General features: G+C 35.7%; 1 protein-coding gene across 2 annotated transcripts; it reads left to right on the top strand.

Moving 5' to 3' along the window:
- Nucleotides 1-2,106: 2,106 nt before the first annotated feature.
- Nucleotides 2,107-21,038, top strand: LOC110442577 (RNA-binding protein 25-like). 2 transcript variants are annotated; one of them, XM_021486253.1, is made up of 19 exons: nt 2,107-2,190; nt 2,546-2,645; nt 3,002-3,042; nt 3,302-3,394; nt 3,567-3,659; nt 4,076-4,133; nt 6,445-6,536; nt 6,833-7,136; nt 8,546-8,607; nt 10,406-10,486; nt 13,735-13,991; nt 14,558-14,666; nt 14,999-15,088; nt 15,253-15,326; nt 15,993-16,143; nt 17,316-17,649; nt 17,775-18,037; nt 18,286-18,432; nt 19,396-21,038. In XM_021486253.1, exons 2-19 carry the CDS (start codon nt 2,567-2,569, stop codon nt 19,486-19,488), a joined length of 2,421 nt encoding a protein of 806 aa, XP_021341928.1. In that variant the 5' UTR covers nt 2,107-2,190; nt 2,546-2,566; the 3' UTR covers nt 19,489-21,038. The 2 variants fall into 2 exon arrangements, with proteins under 2 accessions (XP_021341928.1, XP_021341927.1); XM_021486252.1 differs by having other exon boundaries at nt 6,833-7,166.
- The last annotated feature ends 3,406 nt before the right edge of the window (nt 21,039-24,444 follow it).

Below are 24,444 nucleotides of genomic sequence, written 5' to 3'. Positions count from 1 at the left end.
ATGACACATCATTACATGTAATTGTTGATGAAGATGTGGTTGCTCCATGCATGGATCTAAATGAAGATCTAGACTCTAGAAATTGGGCTAACCAATGTAAAATTAATTTTAATCCAGATAAAACTATTGCATTAACTGTTACAAAAAAAAACGTTATCATCCCCCACTTCTCTTTGATAATCAAATAGTAAATGAAATAACTAATCATAAACACTTAGGTCTTTTATTCAATTCCAAAGGTTCGTGAAAACTATGAAAAGGCATGCAAAAGATTGAATATTTTACGAGCACTCAAATACAAAGTCGACAGAAATGCTTTGATTATACTGTATTGTTCTTATGTAAGACCTATTCTTGAGTATACAGAAGTTGTTTGAAACAATTGTACTATTGGTGAAGCTAAATTATTAGAATCTGTACAAATCGAGGCCATGAAAATAATACCTGGATTACGAAGTGGAACATCACATCAGAAACGATATATACTGAAACTGGTTTTGAACTGCTCTCTTCTAGGCGTCATAAACACAGACTTATTTTAATGTTTAAAATCTTAAATCATATGACACCAGTATATTTACATGACATCGTTAAACCTTATATTAATGATGCTGTTCCACCTCATAATCTTAGACAACACAGATTTTTTAATATTCCTCGCTTTAGATCTAATTTATTTGGCAATAGTTTTTTTCCATATGCCATGAGAATATGGAACTCTCTTGATCCTGAAACAATCTCAGCACCATCATTACATATATTCAAATCCAAACCGAATAATGAAAGAATCCCTCTTGTAAATATTACTCCTGTTTTTCTAAATTGTAGCTATAGAAAGTTAAATGTTATCCTCTGCCAACTTAGAAATAATGCTAGTGACTTAAACTATGATAAATGTGCTGACCATCTATCACCTGATTCTTCCTGTTCATGCGGCCATCCAATTGAAAATTCTGAACACTTCTTCTTCTTTTGTCCAAATTACTCTAATTCCAGACATTTGACCTAATGATGCATTACTGCACAGTTGGTCTGCTATCCCGCCTGCCTGCTGCTTCATGTCGGTGTGTGTGACCAACAGCCGTTGTCAGATTAATTTTGCAGATTTATACAGTATCTTAGCCATTTCATCTACTTATTCCTCCTGCACTCACTTATTTGATAATTACATGCATTATTCCTGCAAACCAAAAGAGGCACATGCATTATTCCTGCAAACCAAAAGAGGCGACTAAGTGTGGACCCCCTGCTGTGACTGTTAGATCCATCGCAGAATTGAGAGGCGACTAATGAGACATTCAATAGCAAATTGAGATTTTTCACATTTACCGGGCCAGATTTCCACATGCACATGTTCCACGTTTTTGATATCTCTCGTTGACTCACTTTATGTCATAGTGCATCTTGCGCAAGAATAGGTCCTCTACATCAGCGTTCCTTGTCCGCGATGCTCTCAGCTTAATTGCTGCCTTACCTTCGGCTGTCTTTAGCCGAGGGGACTATTGGTTTTATATAATAGCTATATTTTCAATTATAGTATATCAGTTATATCTTCTTGTAATGTGATGTATATGTACATGATGATGTAACTGTTCTGTTTCACTGTGTCTTGAAAAAGGAGCGGATCGCTTCGAAAATTTGACAACCTAAACTTGTCCACACTGTTGGAATTACTTCTTTGCCCCATAATGTCATATTAACACATTCATGGAGAAGATTGATATAGGCCTCGCCTGTTATCTTATCCATTTATAAATATGTTAATATATATAATACAATTTGTTAATAAATAAATACTTTCAACTGCAATTTAATTGGCCGTTTCCTGTCGAATTTCGATATGATGTTCCCCAGCGGAATCATTTTGTCCCGGTAGGCCTTAGTACCCGGTGTCTTAGCCGCAGTGTCACGTTGGTACACTACACCCCATAAAATCCTGGATAAGCCCCGATTTTTTGTTGTCGATTATTATCAATAGTGAGAAATGAGACGGTAATGTCAGAATGATGTTGTAATTCAAATGCTTCTAAAAAGGTTTACTTGAGAAAAAATTCACGGACATTGATCCTTAATATCATAGATATCGAAATCAACTTCCTGTGACGTCATAGGCCTCGTGCGTGATTGAGCATCCGCCATTTTATTTGGCGATATTGTTCCTGGTCAGGAAAATCAGCGTTATTTAAAAAGGTACGTGTGATGTGATCTTCATTTTCTCTTCCTTATTCCACTTTGTGATTGTTAATAATTATGCAAGGTATTCTGCGTATCTGGTTTATTATACGATCGCTAGTTCTGCTAGCTGTGAGATTGCTGGCATCTTGTTATTACACCGCATTCTTGGGCTCACCGTTCGTTGTGGAAGGAATATAGCATGTAGGATGATTTGTTATTTGATTTACACGTAAATGTTTGTGGTGTATAATATAATATTCATTTTCACAATGTTGCACTGAAAAGATCGATAGGAATATTTTAAAATAAATATGATAACATTAAAATCCTGACATATTGATTGACCGGTTGATGTTTTTCTTTCTAAAAGGTTCACTAAACTGAAACGAGCATGTCGTTTCCTCCAAGACCTCCCCTGGGTATGCCACCAATGGCTCCTGGCATGGGGTACGCTTTTGCAACTCCTATGGGTAAGTAAACCGAAAATAATGTCTTTCACATACATGGACAGATTTCCTTTCCAAACTTTGTCTGAATTGACTATCTCCTAAAATCATTTGTTAGGGTGAATATAATCCGACAATAAATATATAGAGAAAGATAATATATTTGACACTGGCATCACTATATTATAGTATATGTCTATTTCTCTCACCGACTTAATTGGTCTGTGATTGACATGGACAAGTACTCCTATCACATAAAGTTCCATACTCTGTGAACATAGTGGTCATATTAAAAACAATATTTGCCGAACGTTGATGAATGGCCTAAACAGATATAAGCCAATTATAAAAACATTTAAGGATGTTATTTCTTTTTACAGGAATGATGCCTATGAGTATGGGTGTAATGCAGCCAACAACAGTAAGTTTTGTCAGTCAACTAAATTTTAAGACTGAAATTTTTATATGCTCTTGTACAATGCACATGTCGTGGAGAGAATGTTAAGATGCAAGAGAAAAATAAAAGGAACAGTTGGCAAAGATTTTTTAAAATAATGCTATCTTATTAAGTTAACATTACTTAAGAATGAAAAATATATGAAAGTTAATCAGTTTTTGGATAACAGTGTTTTGTGCAAATAACCTAAAAATGTTTGAATAGTTCCGATTTTTCCCTCCAGGTTATGAGACCCTTAGTGACTTCACAAGCAAACTTAACTCCTCAGTCACTGAAACCACCAAAGAAACAGCTGGTGCCACAGGAGATACCAAAAGTAAGTTATATATGGTTCTACTCGCTTGATTTTACAAACCATACTATGCTATTTCATTAAAACTGAGGGATAAGTGGGAAAAGCCATGGTCAACATATGTTTTTAAAAAATAATAATTTTGAATTGATTTTAAGAGCAGTATAGTAATGTGTTTTACTAATTTGTTCTCTAGGATGATGATGAAGAGAAGCCTCCAGTTACCACAGTATTTGTTGGTAACATCAGTGATAGAGCTCCAGATGCCATGGTGAGGCAGATGCTACAGGTATGTTAATGAAAACGTAATATGTTTAATATTTAATTGCTGTTCCTGTTAAACAAAATGGAAATTTTATGTATGGTAATGCAGTTCGTAAATCATTAACGTTTCATTATGGACTTTTTGTCAGAAAATTTCAGGCAGATTCATGATAGAGTTTGGATTTTGAGTAGAAGAAATTTCTAAGTGTTTATATATGACACTTTGACTTGATTTGCAGAGATTTATTGATAAAGTATTTGTCATTGTGATTTTTTTCTTCAATGGATCACTTCAGGTGTACTTACCTCATTTTAATATTTAAAAATCTTTTTGTGAATATATGTACTGTCATTTATTTTTCTGTATTCATAGGGCAATACCATTTGAATTATTTCAGCAACAAAATTTAAATTAAAAAATGTCTGTTTTTTCTTTTTAAGAGATGTGGTAACGTCCTCAGTTGGAAACGGGTTCAGGGTGCATCTGGGAAATTGCAAGGTAAATTATCTTCAAGGTTACAAATTCAGTAGTTATAATACCATGTGAATAATATCTGTAGAAAGTGTTTTCCTAAAAAGATGTTCTTTGTCAAATGATACACTATATTGATGCCGGTTAACTGTGTTATCTGATGGCAGTCTTTTTATGCCCCTGCCATAAAATGGACGGGCATATAGTGTTGCCCATGTCCGTCCCGTCGTGTCCCGATTCAATATAAACACCCGCCTGTCGCATCCCGTCCCGATTCAATGTAAACACTTAGCAACTTCATTCTTTGACAGATTTTGGTCAAACTCTATGCAACTTCATTCTTAGACAGATTTTGGTCAAACTCTATACAAAGGTACAACCCTCCATAAAATGGGGGGGGCATATAGTGTTGCCCATGTCCGTCCCGATTCTATGTAAACATTTAGCAACTTCATTCTTTGACAGATATTGGTCAAACTTTATACAAAGGTCAAGTATGAGTATACTTCGGACATCGTTGTGTTTCAGGGATTTAAGGCCAAGGTCACACTTGATATATATAGAAAATCATCAACTGATTCAATTAAAACACATAGCAACTTCATTCTTTCACGAATTTTGGTCAAACTTTATATAAAAGTCAAGTATGGGTATACCTATGACATCCTTGTGTTTCACGATGGTAATAAAACATATGAATATTAAAATCAACTTTAAGTGTAGTACCTTGTGTGTGTGCATGTTTCAGGGTATCAAGATCAAATTGGTTGTAACTTTTTATAGAACACTGAAACTAATTTCACATGGCAGCAGGGGCATTTATGTCTTACAGACATTTTCTAGTTCCTTAGATTAAATTATGTAATGTTCAAATTTGAATAACTAATTAGGACTTTTCACCAACTGAAAACACCAACTGCTTAAATATTTAGGTGAGCGATACAGGCCCTCTAGGCCACTTGTTTTTGTGTCGCCTGCAAAAAGCTGGTGACACAGGTATTGCTATGTTGTCGGCGTCGTCAGCACAGGTTTTCGTGAGATAACTGTAGTTTCCTTGGGCCGATCAAACTCAAACTTCATGCAGTGCTTCCTTACCCAAAGTGCTTGCTTGGGATTGCTTTTCAGGTCCGAAGGTCAAGGGTCAAGATCACTGTTACTATAAATAGAAAATCTTTTTTCGTGCGATAACCTGTTTCCTTGGGCCGATCAAACTCAAACTTTGTTATGTTATGTTATGTTTTTTAGAATAGCAAATAAGTAACTTTTCTCAGGATTTTTTTTTCTGTCAAACATCAACTTACAGTTTTCGGCAGGGGTCAAAGTTCGAAGGTGTAATTTTGTGAAATACACTTCATAAAACTTCATTCAAGGTCACTGGGGTCAATTCTGTTAAAATCTTCAAAAGATTTTCTCAATAACGGAAATGTCCAGGGTATTGATTTTTGGTCTATAGTATGCTTTAGGATGGGCTACCAAGTGTATGCACAAGAGTGACCATTAAAGGTCAACTTCCAGTTTTCGGTAGGGGTCAAAGTTTGATTGTGCAATTTTTTTAAACAAACTTCAAAGAACTTCTTCTCAATAATCAAGTGACCCAAGGTCATAATATTTATTGAATATTCATGCTCAAGCAATGGACTGTCAAGTTTAATAATATGAAGACCTTGACCCATGTTCAAGGTCACTGGGGTCAATTATGTTAATCTTCAAAAGACTCCTCAATGCCCATGGTATTGATATTTGGTCTGTAGCATGAAAGGATGATGGGCTACAAGGTTTATGGACATAAATTACCATCAAACATCAACCTACGGTATTTGATGGAGTCAAATTCGCACATGTAATTTTGTGAAATAAATTTCAAAGATACCAGAACTATTTGCGAGTTACTTCCCTTCCACCAGTAGTAAAAGTCCTGGTAGAAAATTGTTCACCTACAAAAATATAACCCAAAGCGAAAGTTAAATACTTTTTTGTTCTGCTATTTTGGAGTACTGCTAAAATTTCGGAACTTGATTTATCTTTATTCAAATGTCAACATTTCAAAATTTAAAAGTCTTTACCTAGGTGAAAAGCCAGTCAAATTGTTAGCCAACAATTTCAAGTTTATTTATGTGTAACTTATTTGATCAAGGCCACAAGAAGAATTTACCACTAGTCATCTGTGGTTTATTTTAGCTGTCAGACATTGTTTATCACCTGAATCATCACCTTCATTAGACCTAAATATTTCTCTCAGGAGAGAAACGATAATGTTTAATGTCCATAATCTTTGAAGCAAGCTTTTCTTTGGTTTCAAAAATTGATAGCTGTGATAATGTCAATATTTCTCTTTCAGCATTTGGATTTTGCGAGTATGAAAACCCTGAAGCAACTTTACGGTGCATGAGGCTCCTTAATGAATGGGAAATAACTGATAGAAAGCTTGTGGTATGTAGATTTATCCATAAAATATCCTACAATATATATTTTTCGCAGGAAAGTGTGTAATACTTTTGGTTCCAGAAACAAACTCTAGGTATTTTCTGATGATACGACTAGGGAGTAAGTTGCTAATTCAGGTAAATTGATTACAAATTAAATGTACACATAACTGATAGGCATTAAGACTGGCAGAATTTTGTGTAATTCACGTCTCTGAGCGTTTTTGTTGAACTAATATTTTTCATTAGTGAAGCATATATTTTCTACTGTCCACATTCGTAAGTATCATTTATTATTCCCAGGTGAAAGTAGATGCCAAAACAAAAACTTTATTAGACGAATACAGAACCAAGAAGAAGGCAAAGCTGACTGCAATCAAGGAAAAGACCGCAACTAAAGAGAAAACTGAGACAACTGAAAATGGAGATGATGATAAGGAAGATGGAGATAAAGAAAAAGAGGAAAAAGACAAATCATCTGAGAATGGTGATGATAAGGAAGATGATTTGGATGAATTTTCAAAAAGAGAAGACAGAGTGGCAAAAGCCGGCCTTGATGCCATCATGAGAGAATACGCCTCTGATCTCAGTAAACCTGTACCTTCAGGTAGGAAGGATTCAAAAGTATCTTTGACAGGTACATGAACATGTTTCCTTATGATAAATAGATTTTCTTTTTTTATAATATCAGGGATTCCATTTCTAGTATGAAGCATATATGGAAGAAGCTTTGAAGTGCACAAATAACACTGAAAATGACAGAGAGCAAGTATGGTGAATATACTAAGGCCAAACAAAATTTAGTCTGTTTAGGGTTGCATTGGCAAAAAAACAAGGGTAGGTAGGTCAATTTTTTTTTGTGGTCATGTGATTATGACCCTACTATTGTATGTAAAACAAAGAATTACATTAACAAGGTTCATTTGGAGGCAAATTGTGCTCCATATGCTGACATTTAGCGCCAACACGGAGCTGGAAGCTATTTTGAAAGGCAAGGAACCTTCTAAAATTTGAAAATCAGTGTTTATTTAAAAAAATAAATGGGTCGGGGGTAAAAAGCTAGGGTTGGTTGGGAACCCTAAACAGACAAAACATTTTTTTTGCCTAAAATCAGCATTTAAAGGGAAACTCGATACAATTTTCTAGTGGCCTTTTTTCCAAATTGAATTAATATGGAAGCTGTCTGGAGAAATTTATCAGACTAACATAACCTCTCAAGACAGATTCCATTCGGTGGTTATTTCAAGCCTGCATTTATCACAACTTTGGCATGCAATTAAATATGAAAACAATGATTAAATAGTTAAAAAGAGTTTAATTGCTGTAACCCTTTCTCATGTGTGTCTTTCCAATACTGGTTTTGAAAGTGCTATATAATCATTTTTTCATTGAAGAACATCATTTAATCAACACTGATTTTGTTCATTGTAATACTTTTCAAACCACGCCTAACACGTTTGCTTTTGAGTTGTGTGCACTTTCTAATTACCAACACTGTCAGAAATTACTTTCTGTGCTGAAGATAATTGAAACAACTTTCAAGTCTTGGTTTTTGTGGAAGCACTATTGTAACAACTTTGTATTGTCATAAGTTCTATGCCTCAAGCAAATTGAGGACGCTTGGCTAATGATTGTGTTCTGGTCCTTTAACTCTTACTGTATATTCAATATCATAGAAACTGATTTCATTCATATTTTTATATCCAATGTATGTAATACTAAACTTACTCTTTGATTAAGTCAAGACAGTAAATTGTGTTTAATTGAAAATAGCAATTGATAAAATACTGCAGTTTGTCCTTGAAAGCATTGGCTACATCTGTTAATATCCTATAGCTAACACTGACTTGAATTAAAGAGCTGATTGATTTGTAATTTTGTTTGAAAAGGAGCTACAAAGTTTTATGAAAAAAGGACATGCAGCTTTATGTCAATTTAGTACGTTGTAACAAGGAGGTGGAAGCTTAAATATTTTGCTCAAATAATGTGCAATCAATAATTCTCTCATACTTGTAGACATGGAAAAGGAACAGAAGACAGTTCAAAAGAAGAAGGAAGACAAAGAAATAAAAGATACTGTAAGCATATTTTAAATAATAAGTGTTTACTCCCATTTCCAGAGTTAAGATTTTCATGTGACATCTGTATAATTCAAGCACCAAGCCTGCACCAAGCCTGTTTTGAAGTTTTTAGTACAAAAGCAGAATCTTTTTAAGCTCCCCAAAACAATTTGGAGGAGCATAAAATCGTCTTGTTGTGCACCTGTCACGCTTCCTTAAGCAAAACTTTTATATATAGTGTACTTGGTATCTTTATGAAACGAGTACACATGGTAAGGAAATTCTGACACAGAAAACATAACTCTTGTCCTGCTAGATATGGAGGTATTCCCCTTCTCGTAGTTAAAAGCCATCATGCTCTGTCATCCAGTGCATAACAATGATATAGTTCATCTAGTTGAGAGACTAACATAATTTCTGCCCTAGGGGTCCTCCACAGAATTGGCATGGGTGCTGTACTGCTGCAGACAAAATTCATCAATGGATAATGTATATTATATGATGACATATATACTATAAAGCAGCTATGAAAAAGATATTAAACCATTTATTAGGTCTGTAGTTTTTTATTTGCGATAGAAATGTCATGATGCTTGACGACAGCCACCTGAAGCAGTGTTAATGATATGATTCACAAAACAGTAAATAAGTCTGGATTTAAAATACTTCACAACATTTGTTACTGCAGATTATAATTGGCTGAATCACTGCATACATTTGTTTTGTGACAATTATTAACACTGATAGTCTGTGATGAACTTTCCATAGAAGTACAACATACAAAAACTTTAAAAACATAGGACTTCTATTTTACCTCATCGGAAAAATTACAAGCAATCCCAAATTTCTATAAACCGATAATATGTTGGACTTTCTTTTGTATGCTGTTAATCTATCTAAAGCCACCCATTTAATTCCACCTGAACAATGTGATTTTGTAGAGTATGTAAAACAGAGCAATCGGACCAAAACCAGCAGAATTTCACTTGTTTTGTTATTGTTATTTAGTTTGAATAAATATGTTCAACTAAATAGACTTAATATGCATTTAGGACTCCGAAAATGTGTGTTTTAGGTATCCCAAGCTTCCCTAGATTTTCCTGCCAACCCTAAAAACGTTATCACCTATTTGTATCTAAGATTAATTTATTAGCCAGGTGAAGCTCACAGCCACTTATTAAAGTGTACTTAATCCTGTTCTGGGAGTCTGACCCTGTTCTTGACAAATTAATAGCCATTTAATGTGTCGAAATGCATTTTAAAATTTGTTATAAAACATGATATTGATCAATGAATATAAAAAAAATAAAAACGTTATTTGCTTGACCTTTTTTTTCAGGCATGTTGCATGAAACACCTATATGAACTCATAATTTCTTAGGCCCTTATTGACATATGGTATTGGTGTGTCAACATTTTTGTTGCTCTTTTTAGGTAAATTCTCATATTTCTTCTTTTTTAATCTGTTTTTGTGATTACTAATTACACTACATCTTCCACTTTTAAAAAGTGTACTCTCACCCTGAGCCATACATCTAACCTGTCATATTGTCAAAAGTCTGGTGTTGTGGCCAGATGAAACCGGAGCTAGTTTCAGAGAGCAGCCATTAGTTCTACTGATGCTCTTGCTGCTATCATATTTTGATGAACAATTTAGATAGAAAACTAGTTTTTGTATCATTAAAAGCTGTGGAAAAAAGAATTTTGCTTTGATACTGAATTATTTCAAAAGCTGTATGTCCTTTGATACTTAAATTAGAAAGTGTGTATCTGCTCCTTTGCTTGGATTAAAATTGTATTCCATGGTAATTTTCAGGGAATTGATGATATAGACATGGAGGAGGACAAACGAGAAATCATCAACAGAGAAATTAGAAGTTTTCGAGATCTCCACAAGGTATGCAATTGACTGTACATAATTTATGGCTTTGATACCTTGTCATGATGTAAATATGTACTTCGTTTTCCTGAATTTTGAATGTTTGTCATACAGAATGCTTATTATCCCTACTTTTATTTAAAATCTTTTAAAATACTTTTTCTCAATACACCTGCAAGTCAGCAATATGTAACTTATAAGGATTAGGACAATTCATATTCAGGAAAACAAGTTCAAATTTGATTCAATTTCAGAAATGATGGGCTGTAACAAATGCGTAACTTAAACATATGTACAAGGGTGGCTTTCAAAACTGGCTTTATTCTGACATGTTAATATGAACACTTATTATCATTAATAATATCAAAACCTTCTCCCAAAGTCCTTTCTGCAATACATCTTATTTCCTGCCAATAGACATCTTGCAATAGTAAGCCTAAAAAGCAAAAAGATAAAAGTATGTTGAAAAACAGAAATTCCTTTTTCTATTAAAATGAAGTATATATATGAAAATTCTCCAACATTTTTACAAATGTCATTAGATTGAAGTCGGCTGGTTGATTAAATTAGGGCCTTGAAGTACCAACAATGATTTGCCTAGTGTTAAGCATGTTCAATTAAAATTGTCTTTATTTTAATTATCTGGTATTAAATTAAAAAGATTGAAATTTCTGTCCTTAAAATTTTCTTAATAAACTGCTGAATAACAGGCTGTATTTCATTACTCAAAAATTACTAGATTCTCTCGATGCTATGCGGCAAGCATCCGATCAACATGAATAGCAGTAAATTATTATTGTAAAGACCAGCCGGTAAGTAGCTACTTAGCTTTACATTTTGATATATATATGCCATGATCCTGGATGAAGATATGTTGGCAGTGCACATACATTGGTAAGTCTTTTTCAATGATTAAATTTAATCCCAGAAATAATCTCAAAATAAATTTCAGAGATGGAAATTTTGAGCCTTTTTCAGAATTTTGGTGTAATGCAAACTTAATTTTCCCATTGAAAGGATTAAACATATTGTTTTCTGCCTCTTTGCTGGTAGTGTTAAGGCCATTTTCATCTCTGAAATTTTCAGTTTTCTATAATCATAGTCATGCAATCCTGATTAAGGTCCCTTTTTATGTAATATGATGTAAATGAGAGGCAATCTGATCTAGGATGAGCACACAGTGCACACAGTTTTAGGTTAGTGCCATTACTTTACTTTGGTTGGTTCAATGCTCAATCCCTGGGGGTCAGATTAAGGTAAGTGAAACATTTACTTACCTTTCAACTTGTGTTTTTGTCCTAGTCCTTTTGATTTTAGCTACTCGCACTGATAGTGTGACTCCACTGTATGTAGTGATGGTAGTAGTCTGGTGTGAGTCAGTGGTCTGTTTTGTGTATGATGTTGTACTTGAGTTGTAGAGAACAGGATGTTCTCGCCCTGTGAGGCAACACATATAAGACCTAACATCCAAAGGTAAGAGGATCACAGGATGTCATATTGGCAGTTCACTTTTGTTGCATTAGCTTAAGTCGATTATATCTGTATTTTTTATATACATATATATATACAAATTTACATTAGTTCTTCCATATTTCTCCTGTTTTTTATGGTTGCCTACTATTTTTTTTATTTTATTTTTTTATTTTTTTTATTTCCCCCTTAAATAAACCTCAAAAAATTGTTTAAATATGTGGTATATGTTTCCCTGCCTTGATAAAAATTGAAAAAAATATTCTGGCGTAATTTTCAACGAATAAATTTGTGGAAGGGAAGGGGTTGGGATGTTAATGTCAATTTTTGTGTTATTAGCAGCAACTTACACCTGTCTTGGGTGAGATTTCACACCTGGAATAGGCCATCGAAGGGAACTAGGAGGATGGATTACTACAGTACAGAGAAGTAATATGTATATGTAGTGAATGGTTTGGTATTCAAGCCTTGGCACAGACTCATTGCCCGGATTAGGGAGAGGTTGACTGTTCGGTTATAGTCAGCAATCACTCTTGACATCTTGGGCATGGCCATGGATGTTGGTGTTTTAAGTTTTCTTGACTAAAGTCTTGAGAGAGCTATGGAATTGCTTTAGCACATTGTGCTGCATTATTTGTCTATTTATTGATTAATTATGTATATCTGTAACTGAAATGAATTTTTCTTAGTGCCTCTGCTAGGAGATGTACCTTGGACTACAGATTACTAGTCAAGTGCTTTACTAATGGAACTAAAGGGAAAATTCCTTAATCTCTGTTGGTAGAACTGTTGGCACCCATATATGGTCTGTGCACTGTGTATGATAATTTCTAACTGGTCTCACAAATATGGTTGCACTCCAGATGATGAGTATGTCACAGTGGTGAATCTTCTAGTCATTTGTTACTAACTCAGATAGAGGGTATTTCCCTTAACTCAATCAGTTGTGCACTGGACTAGTGATCTGTAGTCCCGGATACAACTGCTTGGAAGCACCTGAAAAGTAACCATGGCTACATATTTAGATAAATTCTTCTTCGATTAAAGTATCAGTAATTTTTTTTGCATTTTAAACAAAACTGGTAAATTGAAAAGGTATTGCAAGTTTAGCCAAAAAAATATGTTCATCACTGCAATCCGTCTAAAGACCCTTATTGGCATATAATTGTGATTGACTTAAGTAAATTATTCTAATGTTTCCAAACAATCTCAGTGTTTTAACAGCAGATATTTGCAAACCCAATTGGATGATCAGGACTTGCTTTAAATTACGATTGACTTAGGTAAATTATTCTAATGTTTCCAAACAATCTCAGTGTTTTAACAGCAGATATTTTGCAAACCCAATCGGATTATCAGGACTTGCTTTAAAATTTTCATCTAGATCAATGGAGAGATCTATCCTGTCTATTCAAACTATTCATACATGCAAGAACTTACCACTCAGCTGAGGTTGATTTACTGCTGCATTAATCACACCAATAGGCATGTGTTCAATTGGATTGGTTTCCATTTGGATCATCTATAATATATTGAATCATTTTATCAACCTGCTAAATTGTGTGGTTGATTGAAACAGTGAGGATTGTTACTTTAAACCTTGTACATTTAAAGCGATTAATTTGAATGTTTTATTTTTGTTTAGATTTAAAAGGATGTAAAGTTTTACTTTCCAGATGGTGACTTATGTACTAAAATTTTTACATATGCAGCAGTGTCATCATTGTAGATTGTAAGTTGACCATAGAAGCAGAGTAACAAGCAATTTAAGTATGAATTTTTACTTTGTTTTGCAGGGGGAAGATGAACCAGAAAAAGATCAGGAAAAAGAAAGGGAGCGAGAGCGAAGGATTCTGGAGGAAAAGAGAAGAAGGGAACGAGAGAGAGCCCGTGAACGAGAAAGAGAAAGGGAAAGGGAACGAGAAAGAGAACGGGAACGAGAACGGGAAATGGAACGATATGAACGAGAACGATATGAAAGATTACGGAGCCGGTCTCGTTCACCCTCTAGTCGCAGAAGGAGGTCTCCTAGTAGAGACAGATCAAGAGAAAGGTATGTTACAATATGAGTTAAAAGTTGACTGTGTCATCATTTAAATGGTGGAAGATTGTGTGGTTTTGGTATGAATACATAGAAAAACATTAAAAAGTAATGTTATTGCCACTTAACCTGTTAATGGAAAAAAGTTAAACTAATCCATGATATTTTACCATTGCATAGCAATGACTTTGTTAAGATGAAATTTATGTATGCTATGAATGCCATAGCCCAATTTTGACATCATTATTATGATATTATAAATGTTATGTTGGTTATATCCCATTGATCCTCCCTAGAAAATTGTAGTTTTAATCATCAAACACGTATATAAATAAATTATTGAAATTTTAATTTGAACAAAAATTGAATTTAGATGAATGAATTTTATTTTCTATGAAGCTAAAATCTTTAAAAAGATGGTATTAATAAGGTTTATAGCCAAGGAATGCCAACTGAAAGCAGTGCAATGCCTAAATAGCATAATTATGGGGATTCAAAAAGAATCAAAATTGGTGGACATGAAAATCAAAAGTTTCAATATATTCTCGATCATATTTTTGTGTGTTTTTTATTTTTAGAAAATTGCGAGATAGAGATCGGGATAGAGATGTAGAGGAGGAGGAAGAAGCACATGAAAGAAGGAAATTAGAAAAGAAACTCAGAGAAAAAGAAGCAGCTTACCAAGAGGTAACATTTCCTGTTGAATGCATATAGTTCAAGCTGGCTGCCATGGTCCTGATTTGCTTTCACTTTTAAGGCTATAAATTATGTTCTGTTGATCTGATTTTGTTCTTGCTTAGTTGTTCTTTTCTGATTACACACACATATAATCCATGTAAATTATTATAAAATTCAAGGGCATTCTGTGGTCCTGCTGGGCAATTATGGGGAGTATAGAAAGTCAGGTGCAGGATGGGCTCCATAATGACCTTTAGTGTTCTAGTTTGGTGAATATGATTTCATCTGTTTAAAGTGGACATAGTGGACATGTGCTATACATATTCCTTTCATCTTTGTAGAGACTGAAAAATTGGGAAGCAAGAGAAAGAAAAAAATCCAGAGAATATGAAAAAGACAGAGAACGGGAAGAAGAACGCAAAACTGAAGAGGTAAATATGACATGTTTATTGACCATGCTTGCTCACATTTACAAATTAAAAAAAGAATTAACCCGTCATCACTGAAGATGTTCTGATTTCTGTATAAAACCTCACGGACCATAATACATGCAGTTGTGGAGTTAAAGTTTGCATGCATTGCTTTACAATTTCAGATGCGTGAAGCTCGACGACTGAAAGAATTTTTAGAGGATTATGATGATGAAAGGGACGATCCTAAATTTTACAAGTAAGATATTCAAATATTATTTGATCCGAAGTTATCTAATGCAAATTGATGATAGAGACATTATACATTTATGGCACATGTTTTAAGGTGATATGAAGGTTTGTTTACCTGAGGCATCATATTCCCCTGCCCACGGGTTACATTACTGTCATGAGTTAACAAACATTTTTATCATCCAAACCTACCACCAAGGCTATAAATTGTTTATTGCACTAAATCAGAAGTTCGATCACCGACAAACACGTCCTGAATTATTGCCATATATTTATAACAAAAAATCAACAAGTTAAAGCATTAAATATCAATAACAACAAAATCACTTTCAAATTAAGACAGGCATTTTGTGTGCCTTTTTTATCTTTGAGAAATTGAGGCATGTTTGCCATGAGGGCATGACTTGCTGTGAGACATGTCAACTTGTTACCATGATATATTTATCTCGGAGTCAAACTTGTTACTATGACATTTGATCAGTTTTCTCAGGGTCAAACATGTTACCATGATATTTGATTAGTTATCTCAGGGTCATGTGAAATGTTTCAAGGAATCAGAAATAATACCATGCTTAATATTTGAAATACTACAATGTAGAAAGTTTGAATGGTTGTAGTACATAATCTTTACATTGCATCAAATGTTACATTGTGTACATGTCTTGTTTGGCAGAGGCAGTATGTTGGTAAGAAGAATGAAAGAACGAGAAAAGGAGCGAGAAGCAGATGCAAGGGATCGGCAACGTGAGAAGGAGGAGCTGGAAGAGATTCGCAGAAAACTGATGGACGAGGGTCACCCAGACCCAGAGGCAGAGCTAGCCAAGGTAAATGATTTATAACATATTCATTTAACTTGCAACACTGAACATGATGATATATTTGAATTGTATTCAGACTTGTTATTGGAATTCAAGTTTTTTATATGACTGCCTTTGGGAGAGCGTATATTGCTGACATCCTGAGCCTGTTCGTTTATGCGGAACAATCGGTTTGTCTGTTTATAAATGTAACAATTTACGGTATTAATCCTGGCGGACCTGCAAAAGTTTATGCAGGCATTGCAAGGCTTTGTCAAGGCTCACCTGAAAGCAGAATTAGATAACTATTTCCGACCTTGTTCAATAAACAAACAACTGTGGTCCGACTGGTTAAAGACTAGTACACAGGTTCCTAACTAGAATTTTCAACCAAACTCCCACAGAAGTATTAATGACATTGATTTCTCAAATCAGTCAAAGATTAAAGTCATCCCTTCATAGTCAAGAACACAACTAAGGAACTTATATTTGATAGGAAAATTGACTTAATGCATTCCTTACCTTTACTTTTAAACCAAATTTCATAAAACTCATTATGTATGTCTTTAACATAAAAGCCCCCACAGCTTGTTTACATCAGCACACACTTGCCAAACTTCCATAACTATTGCATAATATTGTCTGAGAAACAGGGTTTCAGTTTACTTCTATATGGGGGTAGTATGACCTTCTTAAATGGCTTTTGACCCTCAAAATGTTAGAGGCTTGATATATATAAAGGGTTGGCGGCCAGACATTGCCGTCATGCAGGGTGTTGATCCGTACATCGGTTCACATTGCATAACAGGATGATAACTTGAGAACAACTGATCATACAAAGTTCTAACTTGGTGTGTGGGTTGCCCTAGTGGATGCGAAGAAACCTATTGATTTTTGGCATGGTTCTTTGTGTACAAGTTTTCTGGCCTTCTCAAACACAAATTCATGATGGGTGAATAACAACTCTACATGAGATTTTTCACATGGTGGGTATATGCTTCCCCTGGTATTTCTACATACTGTATTAGGTGCTGTTACAGACACATAAATAGTGGCAATGTCTGTTAACATTGATGTAATTCAAGATTTTCATGCCTGATTAGATTAACCTTGGTGATATAACTTAAGGTAGTGTAAAAACTAATACAGTGGAGAAATGGCTGTCGTTCAGGTCATCTGCATGTGCTTTTTGTTACCAGATTGAGCGGGAGAGAGAGGAACACCTTAAGCCACGCCTCCAGCTGTTGCCACCACCAGTCCCAAAGTCCCCTGAAGCTCCACCTCCACGGGAAGAGGTGCGGGAGGAGGTAGAAGAAATTGAGGATGAATATGAACAGGAAGATGAGGACTCCAGAGGAGCTAAACTACCACCCAAAATGCAGTCAACACTGCGACCTGTAGACAATGATGCCAGCTCTTTATCAGATGAGGATGATGACAGTAACCTACCATTTGAGAACACATCACCTCAGCCTGTTTACGGTCCAGCTAAGGAGGAAAATACAAAGATGGGCTTCAGTTCTATCAAATTAGGTTAGTTCTGCATTCTGCATTAGTTTTCCAAAGTCCTGCTTAGCTAACGAAAATAAAGTGTTCATTCTTTCTATAACTATTGAGTACATATATGTATATGTAATGATTGTCTATTGTCAATTAAGGTGCTACGAGCCCTGTGGAAGGTGTGCCACCCAAGAGGAAGAAGCTCACAGTGGGAGATGTGTTCAATCAAGATGATGATGAAGGGTCAGACGGGGCAAAGAAACGCAAATTGGTTCCACTTGATTATGATGATGACAAATCAGAAAAGAAACCCACTACAGCTGAAGAGAAACGTTCAAGAATCAAACACCTTATTGAAAATATACCAACTGCTAAAGATGAACTATTTGCTTATCCATTGGACTGGAATATTGTTGATCAGGTATTTATCTGAAGTCCATGTCAGAAAGTTGATGTCTTTATTTTTTGTAAGAGCCGTGTGACCTTCAATATTTACTTTGGCTAATAACTGTATCATATTGAATTTGCATTTTCTGTTATAACGATTTTATCTAATTCTGGAACATTTGCTTTTAATTAAAGGTAGTGTCATGCCTAATAACAAAAATATGCTTATCATGTCTTGCAAACTTAGTTTAACCACATGTATTTAATTGTTTATAATTACAGAGTCTCATGGACAAGAGAATCAAACCCTGGGTAAACAAGAAGATAATAGAATATATTGGAGAGGAAGAGCCCACTCTTACCGATTTTATATGTCAGAAAGTTGTGGCAAGGAGTGTACCACAGAATATACTCAATGATGTTGCAATGGTAAGTTGCCACCTCAACTGGCTGAGGTGCTCTTCAAGGGTCAAACCTATTAAGAGGCATTGAACAACAGTAATCAGATTTGGCTGATATTGCTTTCAGGTTTAAGGATATCTGTACCACTGCCAAAAAATGTAACTGAATTGGATTTTTTTTTTTACGGCATGACAATGACTTAAATGAAATCAATTTTAAAATTTAAGCAAGCATAATCCTTGCAGAACTTTTCTTAAATGAATACGAATGAAATAAAAACCTGGACCTGCGATCACGTACAGTCACTCTAACCAACTTACTTCCTGTCAGTGAAAGTTCCCAGGCCCAGTTCATACTATATTTAGGTTGCTTTCACATATTCCAGTTAAATTCTAAATGTGCCAAAGTTAAGGCTGGCCTAAAAATGCACAGTTTCAGAGTTTTGCGACAAATGAATACCATTATTTCTAGATTGATATATGTCCTTTCACGTCTGTATTAAGTTATATCATATTGCTAAGAAATGCATTTGAGCCAATGTGGTTTATGTCGAAATAATGCAAACTTGCGATAGCCAGAATTTCAGTTGCGGTCGGGCACAATTTCAACCCCTTCATATTACAGTTTTCCAGAGGTCAGCCTGGTATTCAATACCAAATTCAGGGGATTTTTTTAGCTTGTATAACAAAATGACCAGGAATTTCTCTGGTGTTTTGCCTGAAGTGGGACAGGGATTTTCAATAGATCAATGTTATTTCACCCCTGTTAACACTAAAAATTCCTCAACACTGACCGGGGGTATTGCTCTTTGTTACCGTAAATAGAGCATTACATTCTTCAGCTCACAGGTACCTCAAAACCAAATGAGGGGTATTGGCATTATTTTTGTGATAGCTTGTTTTGTGTTTTGACCTATAGGTTGAATGCCTGAAATATTGATTTTTTTCAAAAGTTGATAAAATTGCATAACAAACGTATTTTTGCTTGCAGGTCCTAGATGAAGAAGCAGAAGTGTTTGTTGTGAAAATGTGGAGACTTTTGGTATACGAGACTGAAGCTAAAAAGCTGGGGCTAGTCAAGTGATAACATATTCACACAATTATGTAAATCACTCCTGTACCATTAGCCGTTTTAGGCTGCTGAGTGCTCAACATGTGTCAAAAGTACCTGGACAAGAGGACATGGAATCGTCCAATATTATTTTTAGTGGATAATGAATGTGTAAGGACAAGCGGTCGACATATGGACAGTTACTCAACTGGGTATTTTACCTTTGAGTATTTATGCTCTTACCAATTCATAGAAATAAGCAAGGATGCATGAGATTTAAAGGAAACCAAAGGAAATTTATCCAGAAAGGTGAAGTAATATGAATTTTCGCTGTGCCATAAAATGGCTTTTGGGTAGTTTTTATGTTTCCAAAATAAGATTTCTTGTAAATGGAATATTTTTTGTATTTTTTTTTCTATTGAGAATTATTGTCAGAACTTGACACATCCTGGGTACTAATTTATGTTAAATGTTTTCCTTGATATTTTAAATTTGATTTTCTGTGATAGAGATGTGAGCTCGCTTAGGATTATTTTCAACCTGATTGTTCTAATGATCACAATATTTCTTATACAATTGCAACTTGATGTTAGTATTTCCTTTGTTTTGTTATTTTTTCCTTTGTTTGATGGTCAAGAAGGAAAAGATTATGATGTGTGCAAGCACTGTTTAACGTTCAGTTTATATTTATCACCCTCCCCCTTTTCACTTTTTCTTTACACACTTGAAATTGTTTCGTCTATCAACTAGTCTTCTCAGGAAGATTCGATTTATTGTCAGTAAGATTACAGTGTTGACATGAGATGTTGACCTAAAACCCATCAGATTTATTGAAATGATTGTATTTTAGTTCCATTTTTGTCCTGTTTTGATCATGTCCAATGCATAGTTAATATGTTGCCCTTAATTTCATTAAATGTATGAATATGGAAATTTCTTCTCACACAATTTTGCTGTAGGTACTGTAACAAGGATTTGACTGGAGAGCATTTTTCCCTTGGTCTTCAAATGCTACTGAGTGTGATATCAGTTTTGTCTGCAGTTAGTGTAGTCCATGTTGTAATTTGTAATAATGTTTGAATGAAAGTTTATATCAAAGATGAGGCCAGTCTTCAGGGAAGATGTTGATACTGAATGTAAATAGGATGTTATCAAGAGTTACACTACCTACAGCTATTATGAAGGCAGCTTAGGGATCAACATTATTCATCACTATTGTAAGACATGATCATGATACAGCAATTATCTGTTCAGGTTTGCTTTGCCTCTTTGGAGGTAAAGATTCATTATTGTTAGATGTATGTTAGCGTAATGACTGGTATGCAAGAGTGCAAGATTGAAGAAGGGAAGGAAACCAGGTGTAGTGAAAGTCGAATGTTTGTAACAAGCTTAGATTTTATTTGCTGAATGGATACATGATAAGTGTAACTTATTCCTGGTTTGTTACAAAAAATACCTGTGGAAGATAAATGATCGGTGTCAGGTGTGTGGTTGCTGTTATGTTTTATAAGGTAGAAGTTAGATGTTTAAGAGAGAGTGAGGATAATGATAGGACAAGTCTGAATAAAACTGTTGACAGTAAGTACTTTTTGTTTTTGACTTATTGGAACAAAAAATAAATAACTTGATGCTTAATCAGCCCACATCCAAGTGATATAATCAAGGTTTTTCGCAAACAACAGGCGATTAACCTACTGGGTACCACCAGTTTTGGAGGTATCAGCGTTATAGTGAAACCACATCCATCACTGAACAGCAGCAGGGGGTAATCAGATGCCCTGCCCAGCGTAATGACGCTGATGCTGCTATACTGGAATACTTCCAATACTGGAATACTTCCACGAGGAGGAGATCCCAGTGTCGGAGGTGCGACAGATTTTGTCCAAGAAGAACAATAAGTTGGTTCCAACAGACACGTTTGTACAGACCTTTGCTACCCATCACTTCCTTCGGCCGTAGTGATTGGTCACCAAAGGTGCACTGTCTCCGTCTACATCCCTAATCCATTAAGATGCCGTAACTGTCAGAAGTACGGGCATCATGAAAAACGATGTAGACGGAAGGCCGTTTGCCAGTATTGTGGTCGTGAAGGTAATGAGGACCAAAGCGACTGTGATATTGCCAACCTGCGTTGTGTCAACTATGAGGGAAAGCATGTTGCTTCGTCTCGACACTGTCCTGCCTGGAATCGCGCGTGAGAGCACGGACGTAGCTACACCCTTATATGCACAAGTGATGGAAGTCTGGTCGCCGGTTGACAATGTCACAGTCAAGGATGCTTCGGTTAAAGTATCTGAAGACATACCTGCATACAAGTCCCAGACATGGCTGGCCAACAGAACTTGAAAATCCTCTTGGGAGATGCACCCCTTTTCGCGACAAAACCGATAAACCCCACAAACAACCAAAAACGACACCACATTCACCAGTCAATGTTTCAAAAACACCTTCCTCTTGGGAGAAAAACCTCCAAAACTTGGCCCATCTAGTGCACATATGCGTTCGCAGCGATCTCGCTCACTTTCCTCTTTACCTCGATCCCAACTGAGGTCGGAGGCAACATCACCAACCAACAGACTTAAGAAAAAAATCAAAATAGCCAGGGGCAAATCTGATGCGCTCGATATGAATGTCGCCTATGGCAAAGGATCAGAGGACCCGACAAACAGGTTTAACGTCCTAGTGGATCTCTATGATGAGATGGAGACGAATGCCTCGGCGTTTCGTGCTTCGACTCCATCGAAATCCATTCAAAATAGGAAAAAATGAACAATACAATTATCAAATGGAACATCCGCAGATTAAAGACAAATATAGACAAATTTCAGAATTTATAAAAAGAATTTTAACCCGACATTTTTTGTCCACAAGAAATCATGCTCAAATACCCAATCACTCTTAGAAATTTCTCTCTCTACAATAACATTCCAACTGTAGATAGCAGAGCAGCAGGTGGTGCAGCTTTAGCTGTCCATAAAAATATTCCTCACAGAATGATCAAGTTAAACACAAATGTACAGGCTGTTGCTGTCCGTTCAACATTACACAGACAAATAAACGTCTGTTCAATTTATCTTCCTCCGAGTATTGTTTTCACTTGTGAGCAACTCGATAACATCGTCTCCATACTCCATTCATAATCCTTGGTGATTTTAATGGTCAAAATAGCCTATTTACACCCTGCTACAGACTTTCGTACCCACATTGATCTGTCATTATGCCATCCTTCCATCCTACTTAATTATGACTGGGAGGTAATTAATGATCTTTGTTGGAGTGACCACTTCCCCATTTTTTTTAAAGAATACTCCTCTTGATGATCCTCTACCTCGATGTAATATGCACAAAGCAGATTGGGTCCAATTCCAACACATGTGCAACAAGAAGCTTACCACAGAAAAAAATTACAAACCTCGAAGACCCATACAAAACTTTTAATGAAACACTCTCTTCTATTGCCCAAAAGACAATTCCAAAATCCGCTCCAAAACCTACGAAGTTCCTCTTATCAGAAGAATCTTTTAAAACACGCAGCAATCGGGCAGCTGCTCCAAGACGCTACTTGAATTGTCCAACTGTTTCAAACTACTGCGATTTTAAAATTTGGTGGGCAAAGGCTCGGCGATCAAATAAAATTGACAAAAGAAACAGCCGGAGAGAATATGTATCGAAGGTATCATCAAACACGTCCTCCAAAAAAGTATGGGATATGATTCGAAAAATTAGTGGGGGGAAAAGAAAAAGTCAACATCCTCCCACCTCATAAATATAAACAATTCTTTCGTCTAAGCCTGAAATTGCTGATGCATTTGCAAAAAAACATAGCTAAAAACTCGTCCCCTTTAAACCACTCCCAAAAATTCCCGTCTTTAAAGAAGAAGAAAAGAAAAGAAACGGCTAAATTTCAAATCATCAAACAACGAAAGTTTCAATGAACCATTTACCCTACCGGAACGTCATCTATGCCCCTTGTCATTGCATCATGATCTCTTTAAGTTCTCAACTGTTCGTTTTCATGTGGCTTTGGCTCTTCGCCTGCTTAAATCCATCACAGTGATGATTTCGCAATATTGACGTTCATTTGCGAAATTTATGTCCGGGTCATCACCATCTTCTCACTTCGATTTATATCCTGGTGTCATTTTGGTTGATTGTTGTCTGGTGCACGATTTCGTTGGTTATTTTCTTTTGCAAGCAGATAATATGCGATGCGGAAAGATGGTTTATTTGCGCTCCAACATGCAGCAACATACCCATATTGATTTCACATTGCTGTCGAAGATCCTAATTTTAACCTTTCTTGATATGGAGCTTGTTTTGCAGACAGGTACCAGTCATCCTCGCTCACTTTCGCTCTCTGCACCCCTGGAATAGTTTGATCCTTTGATGTACATCAAAATAATCTCGCGGTCGCATAACGGTAAAACTTGCTGGCGTTGAAGTCGGGTGTCGCTCCTCTGTAATCTTAAAGGGACATGTATCAGCCTAGTTATTGGTCAGGTTTTTTTACCTGACACCAATCAAATAGCTAGCAGCGTACCTTCAATTTTGCTATGACATATTCCAGGGGTGTAGAGAGCGAAAGTGAGCGTAACCCATGGATATCGAGGACGGGTACCAGTTGGCAAAAGTCTGTTGCCCTTATTAGTATGACTAGTTATGCTGCCCTGATGTAAGAATTCCTCTACCTGTCACAGGATGATCCTTCATCCTATTTGAAGTGTTGCTGTTGTCATTTAGGGACATGATCTTCTTTTCTTGGCGTTCGCCTTCAGTTCATTTTCTTTGCTCGATTTCGCAGTGAATATGTCTTAACAGTATGGTGTCCTGTTTCTGGATAAATAGCAATGGCATATGCAAAGTAAACATATTGAGTTAATGGTCCACCTTTTACTGAAATATTCCTCTCCAATTGTTGATTAATAAAGTTCTCTTATCTTACATGAAATGGGAAATTGTATCCAGTATAAATGTGACATCACTCATCAA

This window comes from Mizuhopecten yessoensis, unplaced genomic scaffold (genome assembly GCF_002113885.1).
Source record: "Mizuhopecten yessoensis strain PY_sf001 unplaced genomic scaffold, ASM211388v2 scaffold716279, whole genome shotgun sequence".
Classification (NCBI taxonomy): Eukaryota; Metazoa; Mollusca; class Bivalvia; order Pectinida; family Pectinidae; genus Mizuhopecten; species Mizuhopecten yessoensis.
The sequence above is the reverse complement of the archived record's forward strand: the minus strand, read 5'-3'. Positions and strand labels throughout refer to the sequence as shown.